This window comes from Biomphalaria glabrata, chromosome 5 (genome assembly GCF_947242115.1).
Source record: "Biomphalaria glabrata chromosome 5, xgBioGlab47.1, whole genome shotgun sequence".
NCBI lineage: Eukaryota > Metazoa > Mollusca > Gastropoda > Planorbidae > Biomphalaria > Biomphalaria glabrata.
Window position 1 is genome coordinate 3,168,685 of NC_074715.1, and position 23,027 is coordinate 3,191,711.

The following is a 23,027-nucleotide window of genomic DNA, read 5'->3' on the forward strand; positions in this document are numbered from 1 at the left end:
AATCTTAAGTTCTACAAGTCCTTTTCTACTTAAACACTAGAACAGACCACCGACACACTTCCCAGTGACACTGCAGGTCCTCAATACAGTTCAGAAGAATCATTGCAGGATGGCTGTTAGTGCCAGACAGCTCAGACTTCCATAACATGCAGTTCAGAAGAATCATTGCAGGATGGCTGTTAGTGCCAGACAGCTCAGACTTCCACAACATGCAGTTCACTTCAGCCGGATCTTCAACAGTCTCCAATCAATGTGTCGTCTATTCCTCGTGTGGAACGGTGTGCTGGCTCGCACTATCAGTGTCGGCGCTGGAGCAGGGTTCTGAGTTCTGACAATGTTATATACACAGAGGCAACACTAAGGATCACAGAGGCAACACTAGGGATCACAGAGGCAACACTAGGGATCACAGAGGCAACACTAAGGATCACACAGTCAACACTAGGAATCACAGAGGCAACACTAGGGATCAAATCACAGAGGCAACACTAGGGATCACAGAGGCAACACTAGGAATCACTGAGGCAACACTAGGGATCACAGAGGCAACACTAAGGATCACAGAGGCAACACTAAGGATCACTGAGGCAACACTAGAGATCACAGAGGCAACACTAAGGATCACTGAGGCAACACTAGAGATCACAGAGGCAACACTAGGGATCACAGAAGCAACACTAGGGATCACAGAAGCAACACTAGGGATCACAGAAGCAACACTAGGGATCACGGAGGCAACACTAGGGATCACAGGGTTCTTACAACGTTATTGGCGTCTTTTCATTATTCTTATTCTTTTCATTTTTTTTTTTCAAATCAGCGGCTCAGTGTCCTGACAGCTGGTTTGGTTCCAAATGTCAGAACCAGTGCCACTGTAAGAGCGATTCAAAATGCGGCAGTGATGGTCAATGTGCAGAACAATGTAACGCTGGTTGGTTTGGCCAAGAATGTCAGTACGGTAAATATTTCGCACACGTGTTCGATATATGTAATCATATCATTAGTCAAATAAACGTTCATCCTTGCAAATCAAATAGTATTTAAATAGTAACATATTTGATCATTTCCTAATAATTCTAAAGTCTTTATTCGATCTATACATCATTATTTTTTTTTTACAAAGCTTATATCAACTCAGTCTGTCTGTCTGGTAAAAACTAAAAAGCGTGTACACCCATTCTCAGATGAAGTTGAAACTTCGCACAATTATTTACTGACGTAGACAAACATGAATTAATATTTTTTTTCAAGAAAGCTAATAGATAATTAATTACAGGTAGTTCATTATTTTGTTTTATACCAACAAGGAAAACCAGTTCTTTAGTATAGTATTTACAGATATAGCTAAACGTGTTGGGTTTAGTCCTCTTCAATTATAGCTAACACTAGTTCTCCCTCGCGTATTCTCCGATCAAGTTGATCATTAATCAATAAACAAACTCAATTAGTTAATATATTAATTGATACTTAATTATTTTGTTTGATATCGAATAAGGAAAATAAATAGCTTGTACATTACCTACAGATATAGTTTTAAAGGATTGAGTTCTTCCCATTTAGATAAGCTTTGTTTTTTTTTTTTAAGGATATTTTTTTTCTTTATATTTTGCATGTTTATTTTAATTACATACTTTTTTAAGTGGACTTGACAACTGTTGATGGCGCGCAAATCTTTACGTCTGCTGGCTCCGGTTCTACGTCATGGTTGACTGATCGAGACGTGAAGACATGCAATGAAGATCCGGGTCTCGACTCTCTCACAGTACAATGGGATAGACCTTATCCTTTCACCTGGTTAAGGATACAAGCTAAAAATACATGTAATTTTTCCTTTTTCGCTAAGATAATAATTTAGTTTGTACGTTTACACACGAACGTACAAACAATAGACTAATTATTTGATAAAGCTAAGCTTCAAATGTTTATTTTAATAAGTATTTTATAACTACACATTCGCTATAACGGCGATTCCGATTTGACGCGACGGAAAGGGTAACATGGGGCCCTATCTGGGGAGGTTTTGAACATGTACTAATAACAAATGCTGAATTAATAGACTTGTGGTACGCTCCCTCAAAAGATAAAAGCTATCCATAGTTTTAGTCAATATTTAACCTAATTTAAACAAATAAAATTTGCGCCCGACTTACTTATCTTATCTTATACAATACAGACGTTACTTCAAAAAAAAAGATGATTACGTTCTACACGTCATGCATTTAGTCATGCATATTAACCAATGACTTAAATTCTGCCAAGTCACTGGTTTTCCTGGCTAGCTCAGGCAATCCCTTCCATGCTCTAATAGCACTTAGTACATTACTTAGCACATTATATTGCAGCTACAAGTAGCCTTCAAATGTTACCTTTTCAAGTGAATAAACAAGAATAATGTTTGTATTTTTTTAATTTTATTATACAACATTGACTTAAATCAAAGGGCATAAATTACTGACAGTGGGGTAAAAGATTTACATTTACATAACTATTTTTATTTCGACTTGCTAGACTTGCTAGACTTATAAGACTTACTATACTAGACTTACTAGACTTACTATACTAGACATGCTAGACTTATAAGACTTACTATACTAGACTTACTAGACTTACTATACTAGACATGCTAGACTTATAAGACTTACTATACTAGACTTACTAGACTTATTATACTAGACATGCTAGACTTATAAGACTTACTATACTAGACTTACTAGACTTACTATACTAGACATGCTAGACTTATAAGACTTACTATACTAGACTTACTAGACTTATAAGACTTACTATACTAGACTTACTAGACTTACTATACTAGACATGCTAGACTTATAAGACTTACTATACTAGACTTACTAGACTTATAAGACTTACTATACTAGACTTACTATACTAGACTTGCTAGACTTATAAGACTTACTATACTAGACTTACTAGACTTATAAGACTTACTATACTAGACTTACTAGACTTATAAGACTTACTATACTAGACTTACTAGACTTATAAGACTTACTATACTAGACTTGCTAGACGTATAAGACTTACTATACTAGACTTGCTAGACTTATAAGACTTACTATACTAGACTTACTAGACTTACTATACTAGACATGCTAGACTTACTAGACTTACTATACTAGACATGCTAGACTTACTATACTAGACTTACTATACTAGACATGCTAGACTTACTATACTAGACATGCTAGACTTACTATACTAGACATGCTAGACTTACTATACTAGACATGCTAGACTTACTATACTAGACTTACTATACTAGACATGCTAAACTTACTATACTAGACATGCTAGACTTACTATACTAGACATGCTAGACTTACTATACTAGACATGCTAGACTTACTATACTAGACATGCTAGACTTACTATACTAGACATGCTAGACTTACTATACTAGACATGCTAGACTTACTATACTAGACTTACTATACTAGACATGCTAGACTTACTATACTAGACATGCTAGACTTACTATACTAGACATGCTAGACTTACTATACTAGACATGCTAGACTTACTATACTAGACATGCTAGACTTACTATACTAGACATGCTAGACTTACTATACTAGACATGCTAGACTTACTATTCTTGACATGCTAGACTTACTATACTAGACATGCTAGACTTACTAGACTTACTATACTAGACATGCTAGACTTACTATACTAGACATGCTAGACTTACTATACTAGACTTACTATACTAGACATGCTAGACTTACTATACTAGACATGCTAGACTTACTATACTAGACTTACTATACTAGACATGCTAGACTTACTATACTAGACATGCTAGACTTACTATACTAGACATGCTAGACTTACTATACTAGACATGCTAGACTTACTATACTAGACATGCTAGACTTACTATACTTGACATGCTAGACTTACTATACTAGACATGCTAGACTTACTAGACTTACTATACTAGACATGATAGACTTACTATACTAGACATGCTAGACTTACTATACTAGACTTACTATACTAGACATGCTAGACTTACTATACTAGACATGCTAGACTTACTATACTAGACTTACTATACTAGACATGCTAGACTTACTATACTAGACATGCTAGACTTACTATACTAGACATGCTAGACTTACTATACTAGACATGCTAGACTTACTATACTAGACATGCTAGACTTACTATACTAGACTTACTATACTAGACATGCTAGACTTACTATACTAGACATGCTAGACTTACTATACTAGACATGCTAGACTTACTATACTAGACATACTAGACTTACTATACTAGACTTACTATACTAGACTTACTATACTAGACTTACTATACTAGACTTACTATACTAGACATGCTAGACTTACTATACTAGACATGCTAGACTTACTATACTAGACATGCTAGACTTACTATACTAGACATGCTAGACTTACTATACTAGACATGCTAGACTTGCTATACTAGACATGCTAGACTTACTATACTAGACATGCTAGACTTACTATACTAGACATGCTAGACTTACTAGACTTACTATACTAGACATGCTAGACTTACTATACTAGACATGCTAGACTTACCATACTAGTTATGCTAGACTTACTATACTAGATATGCTAGACTTACTATACTAGACATGCTAGACTTACTATACTAGACATGCTAGACTTACTATACTAGACATGCTAGACTTTCTATACTAGACATGCTAGACTTACTGTACTAGACATGCTAGACTTACTATACTAGACATGCTAGACTTACTATACTAGACTTACTATACTAGACTTACTATACTAGACATGATAGACTTACTATACTAGACATAGTAGACTTACTATACTAGACATAGTAGACTTACTTTACTAGACTTACTATACTAGACTTACTATACTAGACTTACTATACTAGACATGCTAGACTTACTATACTAGATATGCTAGACTTACTATACTAGACATGCTAGACTTACTATACTAGACTTACTATACTAGACTTACTATACTAGACATGCTAGACTTACTATACTAGACATAGTAGACTTTCTATACTAGACTTACTATACTAGACTTACTATACTAGACTTACTATACTAGACTTACTATACTAGATTTACTATACTAGACTTACTATACTAGACTTACTATACTAGACTTACTATACTAGCCTTACTATACTAGACCTACTATACTAGACTTACTATACTAGACTTACTATACTAGACTTACTAGTCTTACTATACTAGACTTACTAGACTTACTATACTAGACTTACTATACTAGCCTTACTATACTAGACCTACTATACTAGACTTACTATACTAGACTTACTATACTAGACTTACTAGTCTTACTATACTAGACTTACTAGACTTACTATACTAGACTTACTATACTAGACTTACTATACTAGACTTACTATACTAGACTTACTAGACTTACTATACTAGACTTACTATACTAGACTTACTATACTAGACTTACTATACTAGACTTACTAGACTTACTATACTAGACTTATTAGTTTTAAATCATGTACTCTTGTTTAAAATGTCTGAGATTTCAAACCTCGATCACAGACTCTTAATATCTCTATCTTTCTTTCTCTCCTGCAACCTCTCACTTTCTTTTATCTCTCTGTCTCTCTCATTCTTTCACTCAGTCTATCACCGCCTTTATTGAGCAGTCCAGACCATTACACTCTCCCCCGTATCTCTCTCTTTTTCTCGTTCTCTCCCATTCCGTCTCTCTCTCTCTCTCTCTCTCTCTCACTCTCTCTCTCTCCCTCTCTCTTTTTTTCTATATTGTATTGAAAACTTTGTATATGGAGTAAATTTTAAAGCCTCAAAGTTTCCACAAGGATCTACATAAAAGCAAATAATATCTGCAAGAGCTCCCTAAGGCCTTAATTTATTTAGTAGCCCCTTTGACTAAGGGGCTTTATGAAATTATTTTTTTTTTGGCGTACTATAAATTAAATGAAAAAATGGATGCCTGGTCTTTTCATTGGCTTTATGGGCTATCATCTCAAAAGAACCTAAGCGAAAAGTCAAGCAACATATCGGCGCTTAAGGCACCGCAATCTTAATAATCGTCGGTAACAATTTTATCCAACGCCAGGCGTGAAACGGGAGCTTTTCATCACTTTCGAAACCCTCCCGTTACAATCCCCTGTCTTCCTGGGTGAGGGGGAGGGGCGCTTGGATGTAATAGTCTTCCAATTTGAAGGTACATCCGTACATGCGAAAACTAGCGAATGAAGAAATTCTTTCGTCTGATAAAAATCATAGCAGATGGGAGCGGATATATGAAAGTAGATATCTAGATAGCTAACTGTTGGACCGTGTCAAATATACAATTACCTATTAGGGGTTAAAAAATGTATTTCGTTATTTATTTCTACGAAACTTATATCAACACTGTCTGTCTGTCTGGTAAAAAGTGTGAAGACGTTTTTTTTCTGCCACACCCATTCTCAGATAAAGCTGAAAAATTGAAAATTGCTCATAGACATAGACAAGACATGAATCAATTAAGAAAGAGTAACCAGTTAGACAAATAATTAATGGTAATTCATTCTTTTGTTTAATTTGCAACAAGGGAAACTAATACTTCAGTATTCACAAAGATGGCTCAATTGTTTGTAAAATGTTTTAAAAAATGTAAAATGTTTTACATGTTTCGGATGTTCCATCAGAGTTGAAGATAGTTTACTTCCTAGTCCAAACCCTCCCGCAGGACGACGGGGGATGGGAGAGGGCAGGGTTCAAACCCTCGACCGTCGATAAATCCGAACGACAGTCCAGCGCGCAAACCGCACGACCAGGCAGCCATCGTTTTATGTTGGGCTTAGTCCAATTCAATAATTGTTAACTCTATTTCTCCCTCACGCATTCTCCGATCAAGTTGATACTTTAAAGAATTATTAATTTTAGCTGACAAAAACATGAAACAATAATCAACAATCCTCAATTAGTCAATTATTTATAGGTAATTAATTATTCTAGTTCATATTTAATAAGGGAAATAACTTGTACAATATTGGTACATATAGTTTTAAGTATGGAGTTCTTCCTCTTTAAATATGATTATGCTTTAATTTAAAAAAAAGGATTTTTTATATTTTGCCTTTTTTTTTTGGGGGGGGGGTTATTAAGTTAAAACATTTATGATATTCATTATTTGTACTTGATACTTTTTCCACAGTAAAACTGCAATTCAATTTTACATTTACAAATTCAAATTCGTCGTACTACTGTATAAATCAACTAATAGCTGTAATGGATTCAACTACAACGGACTACAGATGTGAAATTAATGACACTATAACACGACTAACTGTCAGAGGATCTAGTCTTAATGGACTCTGTTCATTATACATCAGTGGTGGTATTACGTTTGCACGTTTAGTTTTTTTATTTATCTTTTTTGTAATATGAATAGAAAGATGATAAATAAATATTGAGATAGATAGATAGATAATAGATAGATAGGTAGATAGACAGATAGATGATAGCTGATAAATAGATAGATAGATAGATGATAGATAGATGATAGCTGATAAATAGATAGATAGATAGATGATAAATAGATAGATAGATAGATAGATAGATGATAGATAGATAGATGATAGATAGATAGATAGATGGATAGATAGATAGATGATAAATGATAGATGGTAGATAGAAGATAGATAGAAGATAGATAGATAGATAGATAAATAAATAGATAGATAGATAGATCGATAGATAAATAAATATATATATATATACATAGAACTATATATATATAGAAAGAGATATTAGATATATTGATAGATAGATAGATAGATAGATAGATATATTGATAGATAGATAGATATATATACTGTTGTGGCTGTCATTTCCAAAGATTTTTCCGATTTTCTGAGACATTTCTGTTCAAAAAGTTCATTTTAAAAGTGGTAATGTTGTGCGTGTGTTTTTGATGCCCTTTTTATAATGATGTTTAAGCGACGCAGAAGTTAAGTGGGAGCGTTGCCTTGCCAACAAGTTATTCCATGTGTTAGCAAATTTTGCATAGTCTCGCAGTAAAAATTATCTAGGATCTTTTGTGTAGTTCAAAGTTTCTATTGAAAAATAGCCAAAGGGCTGTTTTCTTTGTCAGAGTTTCAATGTGGTCTTCCCACTAAAGCATGTTATTAACAAGGCCCGCCTAGATATTTATATTCGCAGTTCGTCTATCATTTGTTTTTGTTTTTTTTCTTTCTGAAATATATTATAATGTTACAAATGAATAGTGACAGGTAGAGGTCATCGTGTGACCCCGGAAAGATGACACAGCAGCGAGTTTTCTCTGGAATCTACATGTATAAACAAAGACAGGATGTGACGTGTCCTCACGTGTTGTTCCAGAAGATACTAGCCGTGTTAGTGCAACTTTGGAGAAGCGATTAGGGACTCTATATAAACCAGAGAGTTAATGTGAAAAGGCAGTCGTCGGTAGAGTCGTAGGTAGAGTCGTCGTTACTGTTGTCTACTGTGCGAGACAGTAGAAGAGAAATGTGTACGACTCGATGCAAGTTAACTTGGGTAGAGTTAACTGGAGTAGACTACTGTCGTTCAAGTCTATACAGCGAACTACAGTGGACTTGAGCCGTTACAGTCGATGTAAGACGTGTACGGCTCTGCTTTGTGTAGTGGAGTATGACTCGGAACAGCTGAGTAGAGCGAATACGGCTCGATGCAAGTTGAGAAGACTTGAACTGCAACGAAGTATAGCTAACTGTAAACTACCAGATATTGTGTCTTCTACGCAACATGTTACAGTGATGAATTGATAGAGTTAATAGTCAATAAAGTTATATGACGATGACAGTGGAGATATCAAGTTCTTTGCAGTGTTTTTATTTGTGTGCCTACAAGTACATTTAGCCAGAAGATTCAGAAATACGTAACCATAAGTTCTTTAGTTTTTGAGACATTCAGTTCTAGGAAGTTCTCAGTCAAAAATTTGTAAACTCTTCAATAGAGCTTCGATACTGAATTTACTGATTTTTTTAAAATTTGAATAACAACTGAGTAATGACAATGATATCAGTATTTTTTTTTTTTGGGGGGGGGGGGGTCTTTTTTTTTTGTTAAATCACTAACTAGTTATTGTAATACTGTATGTATTAAGGCCGTTTCTTTAGACTGAAAAGTCGGTTTGGAGCGCCAAGTGTTAGCTCAGACAGAGAAATTGTCATCGCTGGTTGAAATGGTGGACGGTATGGATCAAAGGGTCCAACAGTTATAAATCTGAAAAAAAAAAGATGTCATTTCTTTTCTCTCAAAGCAGAATCTAGCACTCAATGGGCATCGCAAACAAGTTGAAGAAAAATAGCAAAGAGAAATTTAGGTTATTTTAGGAGTTTGTAAGGTTATTTCCCAAGTACGATCCGCTCTCAAGAGTAAGTGTGCTCCGAACGAAGCTGGTTCCTGGCGTACATGTCCCAACAAAGACAAAACGATCTTTTTTTGTAAGCCTAATATTGGATGCTTACGAGCCAAATATTTCTCGATTATTTCAACATCTCAAAGCTGGATCATTGTTCCCAAATGTAATGGTTACATTGTCACGAGTAATAACGGAGTACAAAGGCTTTTATTGACATATTCTCAATTCATGGTCTGATCGAACCATTCTTTGAGTTTAGCAGGATGTCGTGGTGCTGAAGCTAAAATAAATCCAATCTCATTTTTAGTACACTGGACTGTGACTGATCCATACCGTCAACCATTTCAACCTGTAATGACAATGTCTCCGTTTTATCACCTTCAGGACACCGCTAGGACGTCCTCATCAAAATAACTGAAACTAGACTTAAGCGCTTGGTTAAAACCCAATGGAACGCCAGAAAAGAAAGCGTCAAGATGAATATGGGTTATATTTTTTTTAAATCATAGAAACTCTGGAGACACTGACTAGTACAGATGTAAAAATCTTCTACTAGATTTGAAGCAAGGGGATAGTTAGCAGTTATGTAGTCTTCATTTATTTCTACTACCTAGGGGTTTTTGTCCCGTATATTAAGTGAAATAGAGGACCCGTTAGTCTGCCTTCAAAAACATGGATTAATTGTTAACTAATTGTCGGGACGACATCACTGAAGCCAGTGTTATCTTTCCCGAAAGCATGTGCACAGATCTGGTGATTAGCAGAACCTCAAAAACGTACTGGCCACACACACACAAATATCAGGCACAAAAAAGATTAGAATTCTGGATAAACACCCAAAATGACCTACTGATGGAAATTTATTCTTCCTTGGACTGGATGTTTCAAGAAATATATTATAGATATATAATATCATGATGTAAAGGTACATATTAATTTTACTCGCTATCCCAACTATTGAATCATCAGACCGAAATCAATCTCGATAGTACCGATGCCGACATTGACAAAACTATATTTGTCTTGAGCAAAAAAGGCTTCAACGGTTTGAAGCTTTTAAACTACTGAAAAAAGGACTGTTTTTATTTTTAAAAAAATATCTCGGCTAGATGTTTCACTTCTAAATATTGTCATTTTTTGTCTATTTTTTATGCAAGCTAGAAAACACCAAAGATGTAGTTTCTTTTTGTTAAATTATTTTTTTTAATGCAAATTGGCAATACTTTGACAATGAATACACATTAGTTATGAAAAAAGTCTTTTCGCTATTTTATTTCATATAGGATAAAAAGACATCACGAGGAGAAGCCGCAGTTGCCCAACCTAGCTACGCCACTGAGCAGATGTATTTTATAACATAATTGAAATAAATTGGTGTACACTTAACACTTAAAACAACAAAATATAATGAAGATCATCTCATTGGCCTCCTTCAGTCGTAGAACGACTATGCTTCATCTCAGAGCACACTTCCTCATGTGGCTGTGGAGCCCTATTTTGGAAAGACACTCCCGTCCACAGATAGCGCAGGTTAAGGTGGCTTTTGCTTCGGTGGTAGAGGAGCTGGCCGTTTTTCGTATTGTACGTTTTTCTTCCTGAGCTGAGACCCATGTTCTTTCACTGTCCATAGCTTTCTTGGTCACTGTCTCTCTCCATCTGGTGCGGTCTAGAGCTATGTCTTCCCAATGGTCAGTATTGATGTTCACTGATTTGAGGTCACGTTTTATTACATCTATGTAACGGAGGTGGGGGCGACCAGTTTTTCTTGTGCCAGTCGCGAGTTGTCCGTAGAGAATGACTTTCAGGATGCGATTGTCCTCCATCCGGCGAACACTTAAAACAACAAAATGAAATGAAGATAAGTCAAAGCTAACAAACGAACATTCTTTTTTTTTTCTTATAATGTTTCAAGCTTTCAGTGGAGGAAGCATCGCCGCCCGTATTGTCCCCGCTGGGGAACACAATGCAACGGATGTGACGTGGTCAGCGAGCCTTTCTCACATTCCCACCACATATACGTAGAACATGCACTAGTAGCATACTTGAGGCCATATTAGCTCTCGTTCTTAGCCTATCTGCTTCCCCGGGTGGACCTGTCCACGGATGCGCCATGCTGAGGCTATGGGATCTTGAATACTCCATTTCACCCTGCCTCCTCGGCGTCTCGCTAGCCTGCAGGAGGTTAAAACGAGGACGTAATGACATTCAATTCTCAAGGAACAAAAAAAAAAATACTAAGCACTTTTTATTTAATAGGAAAAAGTGTCTTCAAAGTGTATACGTACTTATACTTGTGTTTTGCTTAATGATAAAAAAGAGAAAACTATTTTTTTTTTTCGTATTTTTGGTTTTAGGTCGCAATGTTGCTTTAAAGCAAACGGCAGAGCAGACAGAAACAATGGGCACTTATTCTGCTTCTTTAGCTGTTGATGGCAATACCAACTCAGACTTTCAATATAATTCGTGTACTCATACGACGATAGACTCAGCATTAAGCGTTTACCCAGCTAGCTGGACACTAATACTGGACAACCCGAGAGTGGTCAACAGGATAACAATATTTAATAGAGGTAGAGATTGTTTCACGCTTATATGCACTCACTCTTGTATGTTGAGAGGCTAAGTACGCTTGAACTTTGGCTTGGCTACCTATGAAGGGGGCTTGAGGTTCGACACCCGACTCGAGCAGAGTTGTGTTTACTGAGCGCCTAAAGGCAGCACGGAAAACCTTCTCCCAGATACCTCCCACTCCCCACCTGGTCCACAATTGAGATTGGACCTTAGCGCTCCGAGCATGCCATAAGTATGAAAGTAGCTCTTTATTAAAGCTATAATTTTTTATATATTTTTTTAAGACTTTCGCAATAGATTTTTCGACCACTAACGCCTATAGTTGTCTTTTAATATTGCTTACAAGCTCATGTTCAATAACAACACAAGAATCAATCAAAAGTTAAACCAATTAATTAATTTACACTATATCTATTTGATTGATTTTGTTTTTACATATAATATATAAAAATAAGAAAAATAGAAAAAAAAAATGTTTTAAAGAGAGCTTATATTAAGTATAACTGTATCAATTAGTTTGGGACAGTCGTGTAGTTTAATTTGTAATAAATCTTGAACAACAAAAAATAGATCTGTGCGCTTAGAACTACTTTCACCTATTGTTTGTTTTTTTGTTGAGCTCAATTTCCTCCTTATACTTTCTCCATGCGCTTCGATCCTATCGCTTACCTGGAGCATTTGGGAATAAGGTTTGGGGATGGAGAAAAATGGAGTTTCTTGTTAATGTTACCGTGATTGCTTTTGAAATGCATTTAATGAAAAAAAGTTGTTTCACTTGAATTTAAACTCAAGCTTCCTCAAGCCAATGCAGTATAAAGGGGACTAATACAATTTCTAAGACAATGTCTTCCCTTGTTCGATGACAATCAAAATAATCAATTACCAATAGCTAATTAACGAATCGGTTAATTTTTTAGAAATTCATTCTTATTTTGTCAGGTACGAGGAATAATTGTGCAAAATTTCAACTGGATCTGAGAAGAAATAACGTGTACAAACTTTTGACCAGACAGACAGACAGACAGAGTTAATATAAGATTGGTGAATTGAATTTTGAGTTTGTGTACAAATTGCAAAAATCTCTTACAATGGATCTTAATTGTCAAAACAATATTTGGCGGCCCCCGATAGGGGAAAAGACGCTATTAGTTTTGTGTTGCCTGTCTGTCCGTCCGTCCGTCCGTCCAGTTTAGATCTCAGAAACTAGAAGAAAAAATGAAAATCGGATATCATGATATTTTAGATCATTCAAATTTCTGATGCAACGGTTACTTTTTTTATTTTCCGAAAGTGAAACATTTAATTTTTAAAATTATATATGCAAGCAGAATTTTCAAAAAAAAAAATTAAACCACTTTTCAATGAAAAACTTCAGGGTAGACTGTCCTGTTTTAAAGATCATGGACTTCTTCACTAATAACTCAGGCTTCATTCGTAGATTCCTTGGTACAAAAATTTGCATCTTAGGTCGTAATGGTAAAAGTGTCAATGGGTCATTATAAAATATATTTTCCATTTATTAACTCATTGAATGGAATACTGATTCAAATGTTGTTTTTATAAAAACAGACACATAATTTTGATACAAACTTTGTTTTAGTTATAAGTTTCAAAATAACGAACTACTATTATAGCGCGCAGTATTGACATATCCACATTTTAGGGGCCTACACTTGACAGTCTAAATAAGACTAAATAGAGCCTAGATCTAGATATTCTTCTATATTATAAATGTATTGATATTTCGAATAAAATTTTAATTATTAAGGCAATAACTTATCTTCTGACAGCTTAGGGGTGCAGATTTATTTATTATGTAAACAATTAATATTAAGAAATGAATCGGATATGAACAGCATAGTACACCATTATTCAGTAACAAAAGGTCTACTATTTATAATCATAACATTTGCCTTCTTAAGGTCAAAGTGAAAAAAACATAAGATTAATCATATGAGTATTAGTCTGGATATAGTAGATTCTATATCAATATTCTATAGGCCTAGAACTATATCTAGACTTAGATTAGATTGACTTAGATCTAGATGTAGACTGTTATCTAACTCTATCAATTTATAGATCTAGAATCTAGACCATGGGTTTTCAACCTGTGGGTCGCGACCCCCTTGGGGGTCGATTGACGATTTGCCAGGGGTCACCTAAGACGATCCAAAATATGGATTGTTATTGACCATTCCTCTATTGCTGTATGTGTGTGTGCGGGGAGGGGGGGTCGCGGCAGAGTGGGGGATTGTAAAAAGGGGTCGCCGAGGATAAAAGGTTGAGAACCGCTGATCTAGACCTAGTTTAAAATCTAAATATAGATTTAAGATCTATGTCTAGCTTGTATGACAAATGACAATGGAGATATTAATTTTTATTTACAACTGTAGTTTAAAGTAGGTCTTTTCGTGTTGCCAATTTATCTAAATTTGTTAGAAGACCTAATCTTTTTTAGTTTCTTTTAATTACATGTAACATGTAATTAATTTTGAATTTATGGATAAGGTTAATAATTATTATTAAAAAAATATATAAGTGTACGCTAAATGAATATATGGAAAGGCTGAGGCTGAGGGGCAAAGCACCTGGAACCGTAAGTCAGGTGTTCGAATCTTGGTGAATACTCTGGGTGGACCACTTCGGGGGGCCGATTTTGAGTTTGTGTTTCCGACACAAACTGTCTTTTGTAACCTCGTTTTCTTTATATTGTTTTCCAGTGGACTGCTGCACGGAGAGACTTGAAACTTTTAGTCTGCTATTACTGGACTCAACAGCAACAGCAACAACAACTGGACAACAACAGCATTTGGACATACGATAACCCCGAAGCATCACTTGTCTATAGGCTGAATACACTGCAGCAGAAACCTGTCAAGACTGTACGAATTTTAGCCACGAAGAATGATACAACCTTTCATTTTCCAATACTTACTCTATGTGAAGTCTTGGTATTTGGAGGTAATGTCATTAAATTAAAAACGCAAACATTTTCAACCAAAACTTGTTATAATTGGAAGTAAAAATATCATCGTGACTCAAATGAAAGGACATGAGAAAATTATTAAATTAATTCGGGACTTATTGTAATGAAAACACAATTATATATTTTTATTACTTTTTAATAAATTTTCTACATAGAGATTTCTAAAAAAAAAAAATTAAATAGAAAAATTTCTAATATAATAAAAAAAAAATAATATAATAAAAACAATATGTTTTTTTTTTTTTTTTTTAGAATATAATACTTATAGCGATATACATTGAATTTGCAAAGAAAGTAGCCTAATTTTGTTATTTTTGCTTTTCTAAAGCGCGTATTTTGTATACTATGATGTGTCATCTAGCCTAATCAATACTATGGGTATGACCTGTGTAAGAAACAATCTCAGATTGAGCCATGTGTTCGATTAAAAACATTAAGTTCAATCGGATTGGAACTCCAGCCCTATAGATAAAGTATCGAAGAGAATGCAGTCACTCAGACAAATATTTCTAACTTTGAAGTACACGTACATTTTATTCTAATATGAATACAACAGCCTTGTCTCCCCCTGCAATTAAAATGCAATTCTTTTTCATTTTTAAAAAAAAATTATAATGCATTGTTATGTTACTGTCTTTGAATGAACATTGCACAATGATACCCTCTCTCGAAGACTATAAACATTTTTTAAAAGGTGATTTAAACTTTCATCATTAATTTAAACATTTTAGTGTAATAAAATACAGATAAAACAATTTATTTCTACAGACTTTGCAAAATAAAAAATAATACCAGTTTGCAAGTGATGACAATGATTATTATTACTTAGACTTACTTAGACTTAGGTCCTCCCACACCGTTCGGCGCATTGGGCGGCAAGCTGTCTCCTTAAAGATCTGTCACTGGCAATGTCTGAAGCCTCCTCCCACCTGGTGTCCACTGTTCTGAGGTCCTCCATGAAGATGTGTCGCCAGGTAATACGAGGACGTCCCTGTTTGCGCTTTCCTTGTATTAGCTTTCATGTCATCGTAACTCTTGGTATGCGTAGTTCATTTTGACCTAGAACATGTCCCGCAAACCTCATGCGACGCTCTGTCACGACCTCACTAAGTGTTCGACTCCCAGTTCGGCATAGGATTTCCTTGTTTGACACCCGATCTGTGTAACTGACTCCCAAAATCCGTCTCAGCCATTTTTGTTGAGCCACATTTAGTCTTTTCTCAATTTTGACAGATGACTTCCATGTCTCACATGCATATGTTGCAGTTGGAATGACGATTGTGTTGAGAAGGTGTATTTTTGTCTCGAGTCCAATGGCTTGGCTAGTCCAAATAGGCTGCAGCCTTTGGAAAATGATCCCTGCCTTTCCTATTCAGCACGCTACATCATGGTAAGCATCTCCATCATTTGTTATGATGCTGCCAAGGTACGTGAACTTGTCCAGCTCTTCAAGCTTTGACTCGCCAAGTCTGACGGGGATACCCTTTGCCTTATATCCAACTCGCATAATTTTAGTCTTATCCAAGTTTATGCGGAGGCCAATTTTGGGTGCCTCTCTGTCTAGGCTCTCCGTCATTTCTTGAATGCATTCAATTATTATTACTAATCATAATTAATTCTTAGAGGGATTATCGTAGTATACAGTCGGATACAGTATGCTACATAAATATAAGGCAAATAAATCCAAAGTGAAAATTGATCAATATGGCATTTACATAACAATCAAAAGGTGAAGGTATCAGTATAACAATTTGTTCTAATATATTATATATATATATATATATATATATATATATATATATATATATATATATATATATATATATATATATATATATATATATATATATATATATATATATATGTATGTATATATATATATAAATATACATATACATATATACATATACATATTAGATTAATTGTAAGCAAAGGGTTTCAGTTTTAAAGCTAGTTATATCATCCTCAGACTGTGAACTAGGAACATGGGGCCTTGAATGTACAAGTCCCTGTCCTATAGAATGTAGGGGTTTGTGCCAGCAAGAGACAGGAAAGTGTTATCAATGCCTGGGCTATCTGGATCCCCCTCATTGTAGTACAGGTAGGAAAACAAAATGACTATTGTGCACATTTTTTTCAGAATCTAAAGACGACTTTTTTCAAATTGCTTTGTTTAACGTGAGTAAAGTGCGGGTTGGTGGAGTTTGATTCCTCTGAAGCATTTAACTAAGTTCATCAGCTTTACGTGTTAGAAATTGGTTTATCTGTTTCCGCATATCTTGTATTCTATGGATTCGGGCTTTCGTTGCAGGTAAAGCAAAAAAAAAAAAAAAAATATATATATATCGCTTAATCAATACCAATAGCAGTAACTCAGTTGTCCATCAAAGAAAAGTCTAGGGTCAACTACTGTTTCTGACATAAATGCCATACTTATAGCAATGTATCAGGTATGAAAAAAATATATACTTTTTGCATATAATTATATAAAAAAGACTATACCAGTAATAAGAAAGACAGGAAATGCGAAGAATAGAATTTTTTATTGATATAATCATTATATGGACATCTATCCAATCAGACTCTAGGCCTAGACTTCTAATTTAGTACTTTTTAGATCTATTTCTATATCCGTAATTTACTCAGGTATTGTATAATCGGTACACATACGCTGACTACGCCATGTTTTTATTTAACGATTGAATAATTCCAATGATAGGCCTTTAAATTTAGACCTAGAAGAAGATACGCAAAATTTTCCTGAAAATTAATTTAGGCCTATTATATTCCTGAATTGATAGTACCTTACATTTGGAAATCTCCGAACGCAATAGTCTTTTCAAGAAGGCGATAAACTTTTCAAAATCCAGACCTAGATTTAGTCTCTAGCCAAATTTGCATTTATTTTTTTTATAGTTCGAAAAATTATTATTTTCTCAGCGTCATACAACATTTATTAAATTTTTAGGGGATGTGGCGGGTAAAACAAAATTTCCTTTATTAAAAAAATCTAACATATAGTACTGATTAAGAGAAAATAATCGCTCTGTAAGTGGTATAAGGTATTGTCTTTTTTAAAAAAAGTATTTTTTATAAATTTTTATGATTTTGTATTGACTGTATATATTTATTAGTACATATTTTTTTTTCACACGTAGTTCCTCCTACATGGTCATTTTGTGAAACTCATTTATTTTTCTATCACAAGAAGATGTTCTTAATTGTAAATTGCAATACCGTGAAAAACTAAAATGTAAAATAGTAATAATACATCTCTCTCTCTTTCTCTCTCTCTCTCTCTCTCTCTCTCTCTCTGTATATATATATATATATATATATATATATATATATATATATATATATATATATATATATATATATATATATAAACAACATTGTCATACAATTATAATAAAAGTTGTTTAAGAAACAATTCTGTTTCAGGTTGTTTCACTAAAACTTGGGGAGTAAACTGTCTGCACAATTGTAGCGCTTTTTGTTATGATACTTCATGTGACAGAGTAACTGGTGTATGTGACAAAGGCTGTATTGGTTACAGTAATCCCCCAGCATGCACAGCAGGTAGGCCTATGTCAGTATTTACTTAGAATAAAGAGTAGAATTTGAAAAAAAAAATTAATATATGTATTGTGGAGTTCGGCTGGTCCTTACGGTCTACATACTACATAGTTTACAGCAGTGCTTTTTTAAACTTTGATACGCGTATCTTTGGTGATACTCCCATACCAAGAGGTGTGATCATTTCCTTTCCACGAATTGTTGTCTTAACCTTTTCTTTCTTTCACTACAATACCTCTATTCAAGTTAGAACTTTATGGAGGGTTTTTTGGGGGGGGGTATGGAACCTGGTGTTGATGGCCTGTTTCGTTGATGATTATAGATGTTGATGGTGCATGCGAGTTCAAAGAAGACACAACAACAGAATGAATAAAGAATATACTTGATAATGCAGGCTGATAACTTCCAACAATTTAATGAACAATGAAAAGGGCAGAGTCCTCTGTCGTCTCTAGCCTAGCGTCGTCCTCTAAGGCGTATTGTCCGTTACTCTCTCTAGTTCGTAATCCTACTTTTTAATTACTCGTCACGTCACTTAGGAAAAACCCGATTCACCTCAACTTCTACGCCTCTTGTGTCATTACACTGGACAGCTGATCTAAAAAAAAAACAGATCTAACGATTTTTGTATAAATTTAACAGTGGATGTATATTGCTGAGACAACAATTACTAGCTCTTTGGCCAGACAAGGAAACCTCTAGTTTTACCATTATAAAATTTTTCAAGTAAAACTTACAATGAATTGAAATTGGGCAGGAGAACTAGGTCTAGATCTAACATTGGTTTTGAATATATTTTCTTAGCGTACACGGGGAACAATGTTAAATCCCCCCTCCTCCACCCAAAAATAAAAAATTGTCAATTTTTTTTCTTTTATCCGTCCTTGTAAAATGACCCCCCCCCCCTCTTTTTTATTTTTTTTTTTAGCTTTGTCTGTCTGTATGTCACCTGTCACGTTTATTTTTTTTTATTATTTTTTTTGTTAATAGTTATTGTAAACCAGATTTCTTCTTTGACTAAACAAATTAATGTACTCTGAGCAGAAATTTCATAATCAATAATACGTTAAGAATTTTCTTTCTAATTTAAAAAAACAATGACAAAAATTATCTAAAATAGCATTTCTCACAAAGTAAATTAATTTTCTTGACAAATGGTGTCTGTCTATCAATAGTTGGTTATAGAGTGTGTTTTTAAGTATAAAGAAACACCAAATGGTTCTTTGCATTTTTGTTCTTTAGACTAAAAGTTTAGTTTAGACATGCAAAACAAATTCTGGCTTGAATAGTCCAAACCTATTGGCGAATTCTATGGGGGCCACCTCTGAGTTATTTTGATAACACAAACTCTCTTTGTAATATTGTTTTTCTATAGCCTACCTTTCTAATTTCTTTATCTTTGTACAGAATGTGCTTTAGGGAAATGGGGACACAACTGCAGCTACGACTGTAACAGTCTTTGTTTACAACAAATCTGTGACCGAGTTACCGGACTTTGTAGTCAACATACTTCAACAACTGTTGCGACTTTAGGTAAACGGTAAATGCTAAAGTATATTTTTTATTGTAGCTATGCACTGCAAAGGCGCTTTTGTCGCGCATCCTTTTGTACTTGCCGAGAGAGTTGAGTCTTAGGCTCAAAATATTTGCTTCAGAAATGCAAGTATTTTTAAAATAAAATCTGGTAAACTATGTTTCAGAAGATAAAAATCACGTGTTTCAAAAAGAAAAAAAAAAAAAGAATAGCCCGTGCTTTAGAAGAGAAGAGAACGTGATTCAAAAGAGAATTGTAGGTGTTTCAGAAGATGAGAGCAAGAGTACCATAAAGAAGAGCACGGGTTTAAAAAAAAAAGAAGTGCACGTGTTTCAGAAGAAAAAAGCACGTGTATAAAATAAAGCCCATAATAAGGAAAAGAATAGCATGGAATTCCAAAAAGCACGTGTTTCAGAAAAATAAAAAAAATGTGTTTTAGAAGCACGTGCATATGAATAGAAGACGCATATTTTAAAAAGGATGAGAACAGATGTTTTAGAAGAGAAATTAGAGGATTCAAATATGGGCACGATTTCAACTAAAGAAAAGCACGTGTTTTATAAGAGTGCGTGATTTAAAACAAAAAGGGCTCGTGTATCCAAACCGAGGACATTACGATTAATAAGAGCACGCAATTTAGAAGAATACGTAATTCAAAAGAGTTCGTGTTTAAGAAGAAAACTCCACTCGTGTCAAAATAATTAGCAGTGTTTTTTTTTTAAAGAGTAGCTCATGTTTTATAAGCCAAAAAGCATGTGTTTTAGAATTTTTTTAAAGGTTTATTTTTTTTACAACCAAATTCACAGTGATAAATTAGACATTTCTAATTACGAAATACAAGATAGCACCGACAACCATATCAGTTGTTTTTTTTCAATATGAACATAAATATTAATGAGGACTGTTTACAACGAAAAAAGGTATATGTAACTAATATTTTACTAAGAGAACATCATTTATTTTATTGCCTATCACGCATTAAAATGTGTGCTATCATTTATTGATATTAACCGATATTTTCATTACTACATCACTGTACTCATCATAATATTGTTATTCTAGTTTCAGAGTCCTGCAGTTCTCTAGGATTGGGCGCTGGTATAGGTATCGGTATTGCCATTGGTGTGATCACTATAGTTCTAGTTGAAGTAGCCTTATACTTCATATTTCTCAAGAGGAGGAAACCGCCAGACATTACAAATGAACCCGTACATAAGACGCAAGCGATACCTCGCCAACAATATGACACCGTGAAAGAAAGTCTCCAAGATAAACCACACTATGACACAGTCGATTTAAATGGTAATTTTAGGATTAATTCGTTTAAATTCTATAATACAATGAAATAAAATCTATCAGATTCTATTCAACCACATTCCACGCCTGCAAGGAAACTGTTATAAGAGGAAACAGCAAGGCCGGATGAGCAGAAGCTGTTATAAGAGGAAACAGCAAGGCCGCACGAGTAGTTGAACAAGACTCCCTTGGGAGTGCATCAGGGGCACGAGAGGATTGCCATTGCACTGTACGGGGTTGCAAAAGAGCTCCCACAAACTTGTCAACAATCCAGGCACCATTCCTCAAGTGTCTGTTTCATAAATGGCTTTTCCCCGCACGGTTTGCATGCTATAAAATAGGAAAATGGCAGCGGTTCCAGGTGTACACTCTCTAATCCGCGAGTTGTAAGACTCTCTACCGGATCGAGCATTTTGTTCAATCAGGGCCGGTGAAAGGGATCTCTTGTTCGTTTTTACTGGTCTAGAGCTTCCATAGCCTATGGCTCATCTCGGACAGTTTTAAATTAGTTAACATACTTTTTTTTTTCCTGAACCCTAGCAACTACCGCGCACGTTGTATTCTAGTGAAAAAAAAAAGTAAAGTTCCCCTTTTCAGACCTTGAGGCCTTTGGGGCATATGATGTAAAGGTCATCTGTTTCTGTGGCCTATAGTTAACAAGGGTGTCATGTGGCCAGCACAACGACCAATCGCATTTACTTGTCCTCAACTAATGTCAAGTACTCATTTGACTTGCTTTCTGCTACGACTTATTTAAAAAGTCATATTTTTAATGTTCTTTACTATGTATAGTTGACTCTTGATTGTCCGAAACTTCTTAATCCGAGAAACTTCTTAATTCGACGTGTCGCCGACTAGATTTAGCACATTGATCTATAAATCTCATTATTTAATGTACACATAGATCTATATATTAAAAACTATGTAAAAAAAATCTGTTTCAGACATGAACAATGCTCAGATAACTCCTGCTTCTTCATCAATGAACTCTTCAGCTTATGAAAACGAAGTAACACAGTATGAAACCTACAGTCCTAAAAATGTATAATCACATATTATCTAGCCAATTAGAATGATCAACTATGTCAGTCGCAAATCATGGACTTTTTATGATGTTCATATTGAAATACACAAGGGATCAGTGCAGTGGTTGTGATATTAAAAACCATACATAGGCCTGTAGCGCGTATCTATAGTGAAGATGTTTCATAGGCCTGTAGCACATTTCTTTAGTGAAGATGTTACATAGGCCTGTAGCACATTTCTTTAGTGAAGATGTGACATAGGCCTGTAACACATTTCTTTAGTGAAGATGTTACATAGGCCTGTAGCACATTTCTTTAGTGAAGATGTGACATAGGCCTGTAACACATTTCTTTAGTGAAGATGTGACATAGGCCTGTAACACATTTCTTTAGTGAAGATGTTACATAGGCCTGTAGCACATTTCTTTAGTGAAGATGTGACATAGGCCTGTAACACATTTCTTTAGTGAAGATGTGACATAGGCCTGTAGCACATTTCTTTAGTGAAGATGTGACATAGGCCTGTAGCGCAAATCTTTAGTGAAGATGTTTCATAGGCCTGTAGCACATTTCTTTAGTGAAGATGTTACATAGGCCTGTAGCACATT

At 34.8% G+C, this 23,027-nt stretch overlaps 1 protein-coding gene across 1 annotated transcript; it reads left to right on the plus strand.

Annotated features, from left to right (window-relative positions):
* Positions 1 to 146: 146 nt before the first annotated feature.
* Positions 147 to 22,594, plus strand: LOC106058756 (uncharacterized). Its single transcript, XM_056028617.1, has 9 exons — positions 147 to 268; positions 350 to 734; positions 821 to 958; positions 14,720 to 14,960; positions 16,955 to 17,086; positions 18,430 to 18,567; positions 19,972 to 20,097; positions 21,161 to 21,400; positions 22,339 to 22,594. Exons 1-9 carry the CDS (start codon positions 147 to 149, stop codon positions 22,440 to 22,442), a joined length of 1,626 nt encoding a protein of 541 aa, XP_055884592.1. The 3' UTR covers positions 22,443 to 22,594.
* The last annotated feature ends 433 nt before the right edge of the window (positions 22,595 to 23,027 follow it).

Excerpts from the sequence above, each read along its gene's own strand:
- LOC106058756 (XM_056028617.1), top strand. The coding sequence starts at position 147 with ATGCAGTTCAGAAGAATCATTGCAGGATGGCTGTTAGTGCCAGACAGC. Across the intron at positions 14,961-16,954 it reads TGAAGTCTTGGTATTTGGAG|ACTGTGAACTAGGAACATGG; the intron begins GTAATGTCATTA and ends TATCATCCTCAG. Across the intron at positions 21,401-22,338 it reads TGACACAGTCGATTTAAATG|ACATGAACAATGCTCAGATA; the intron begins GTAATTTTAGGA and ends AATCTGTTTCAG.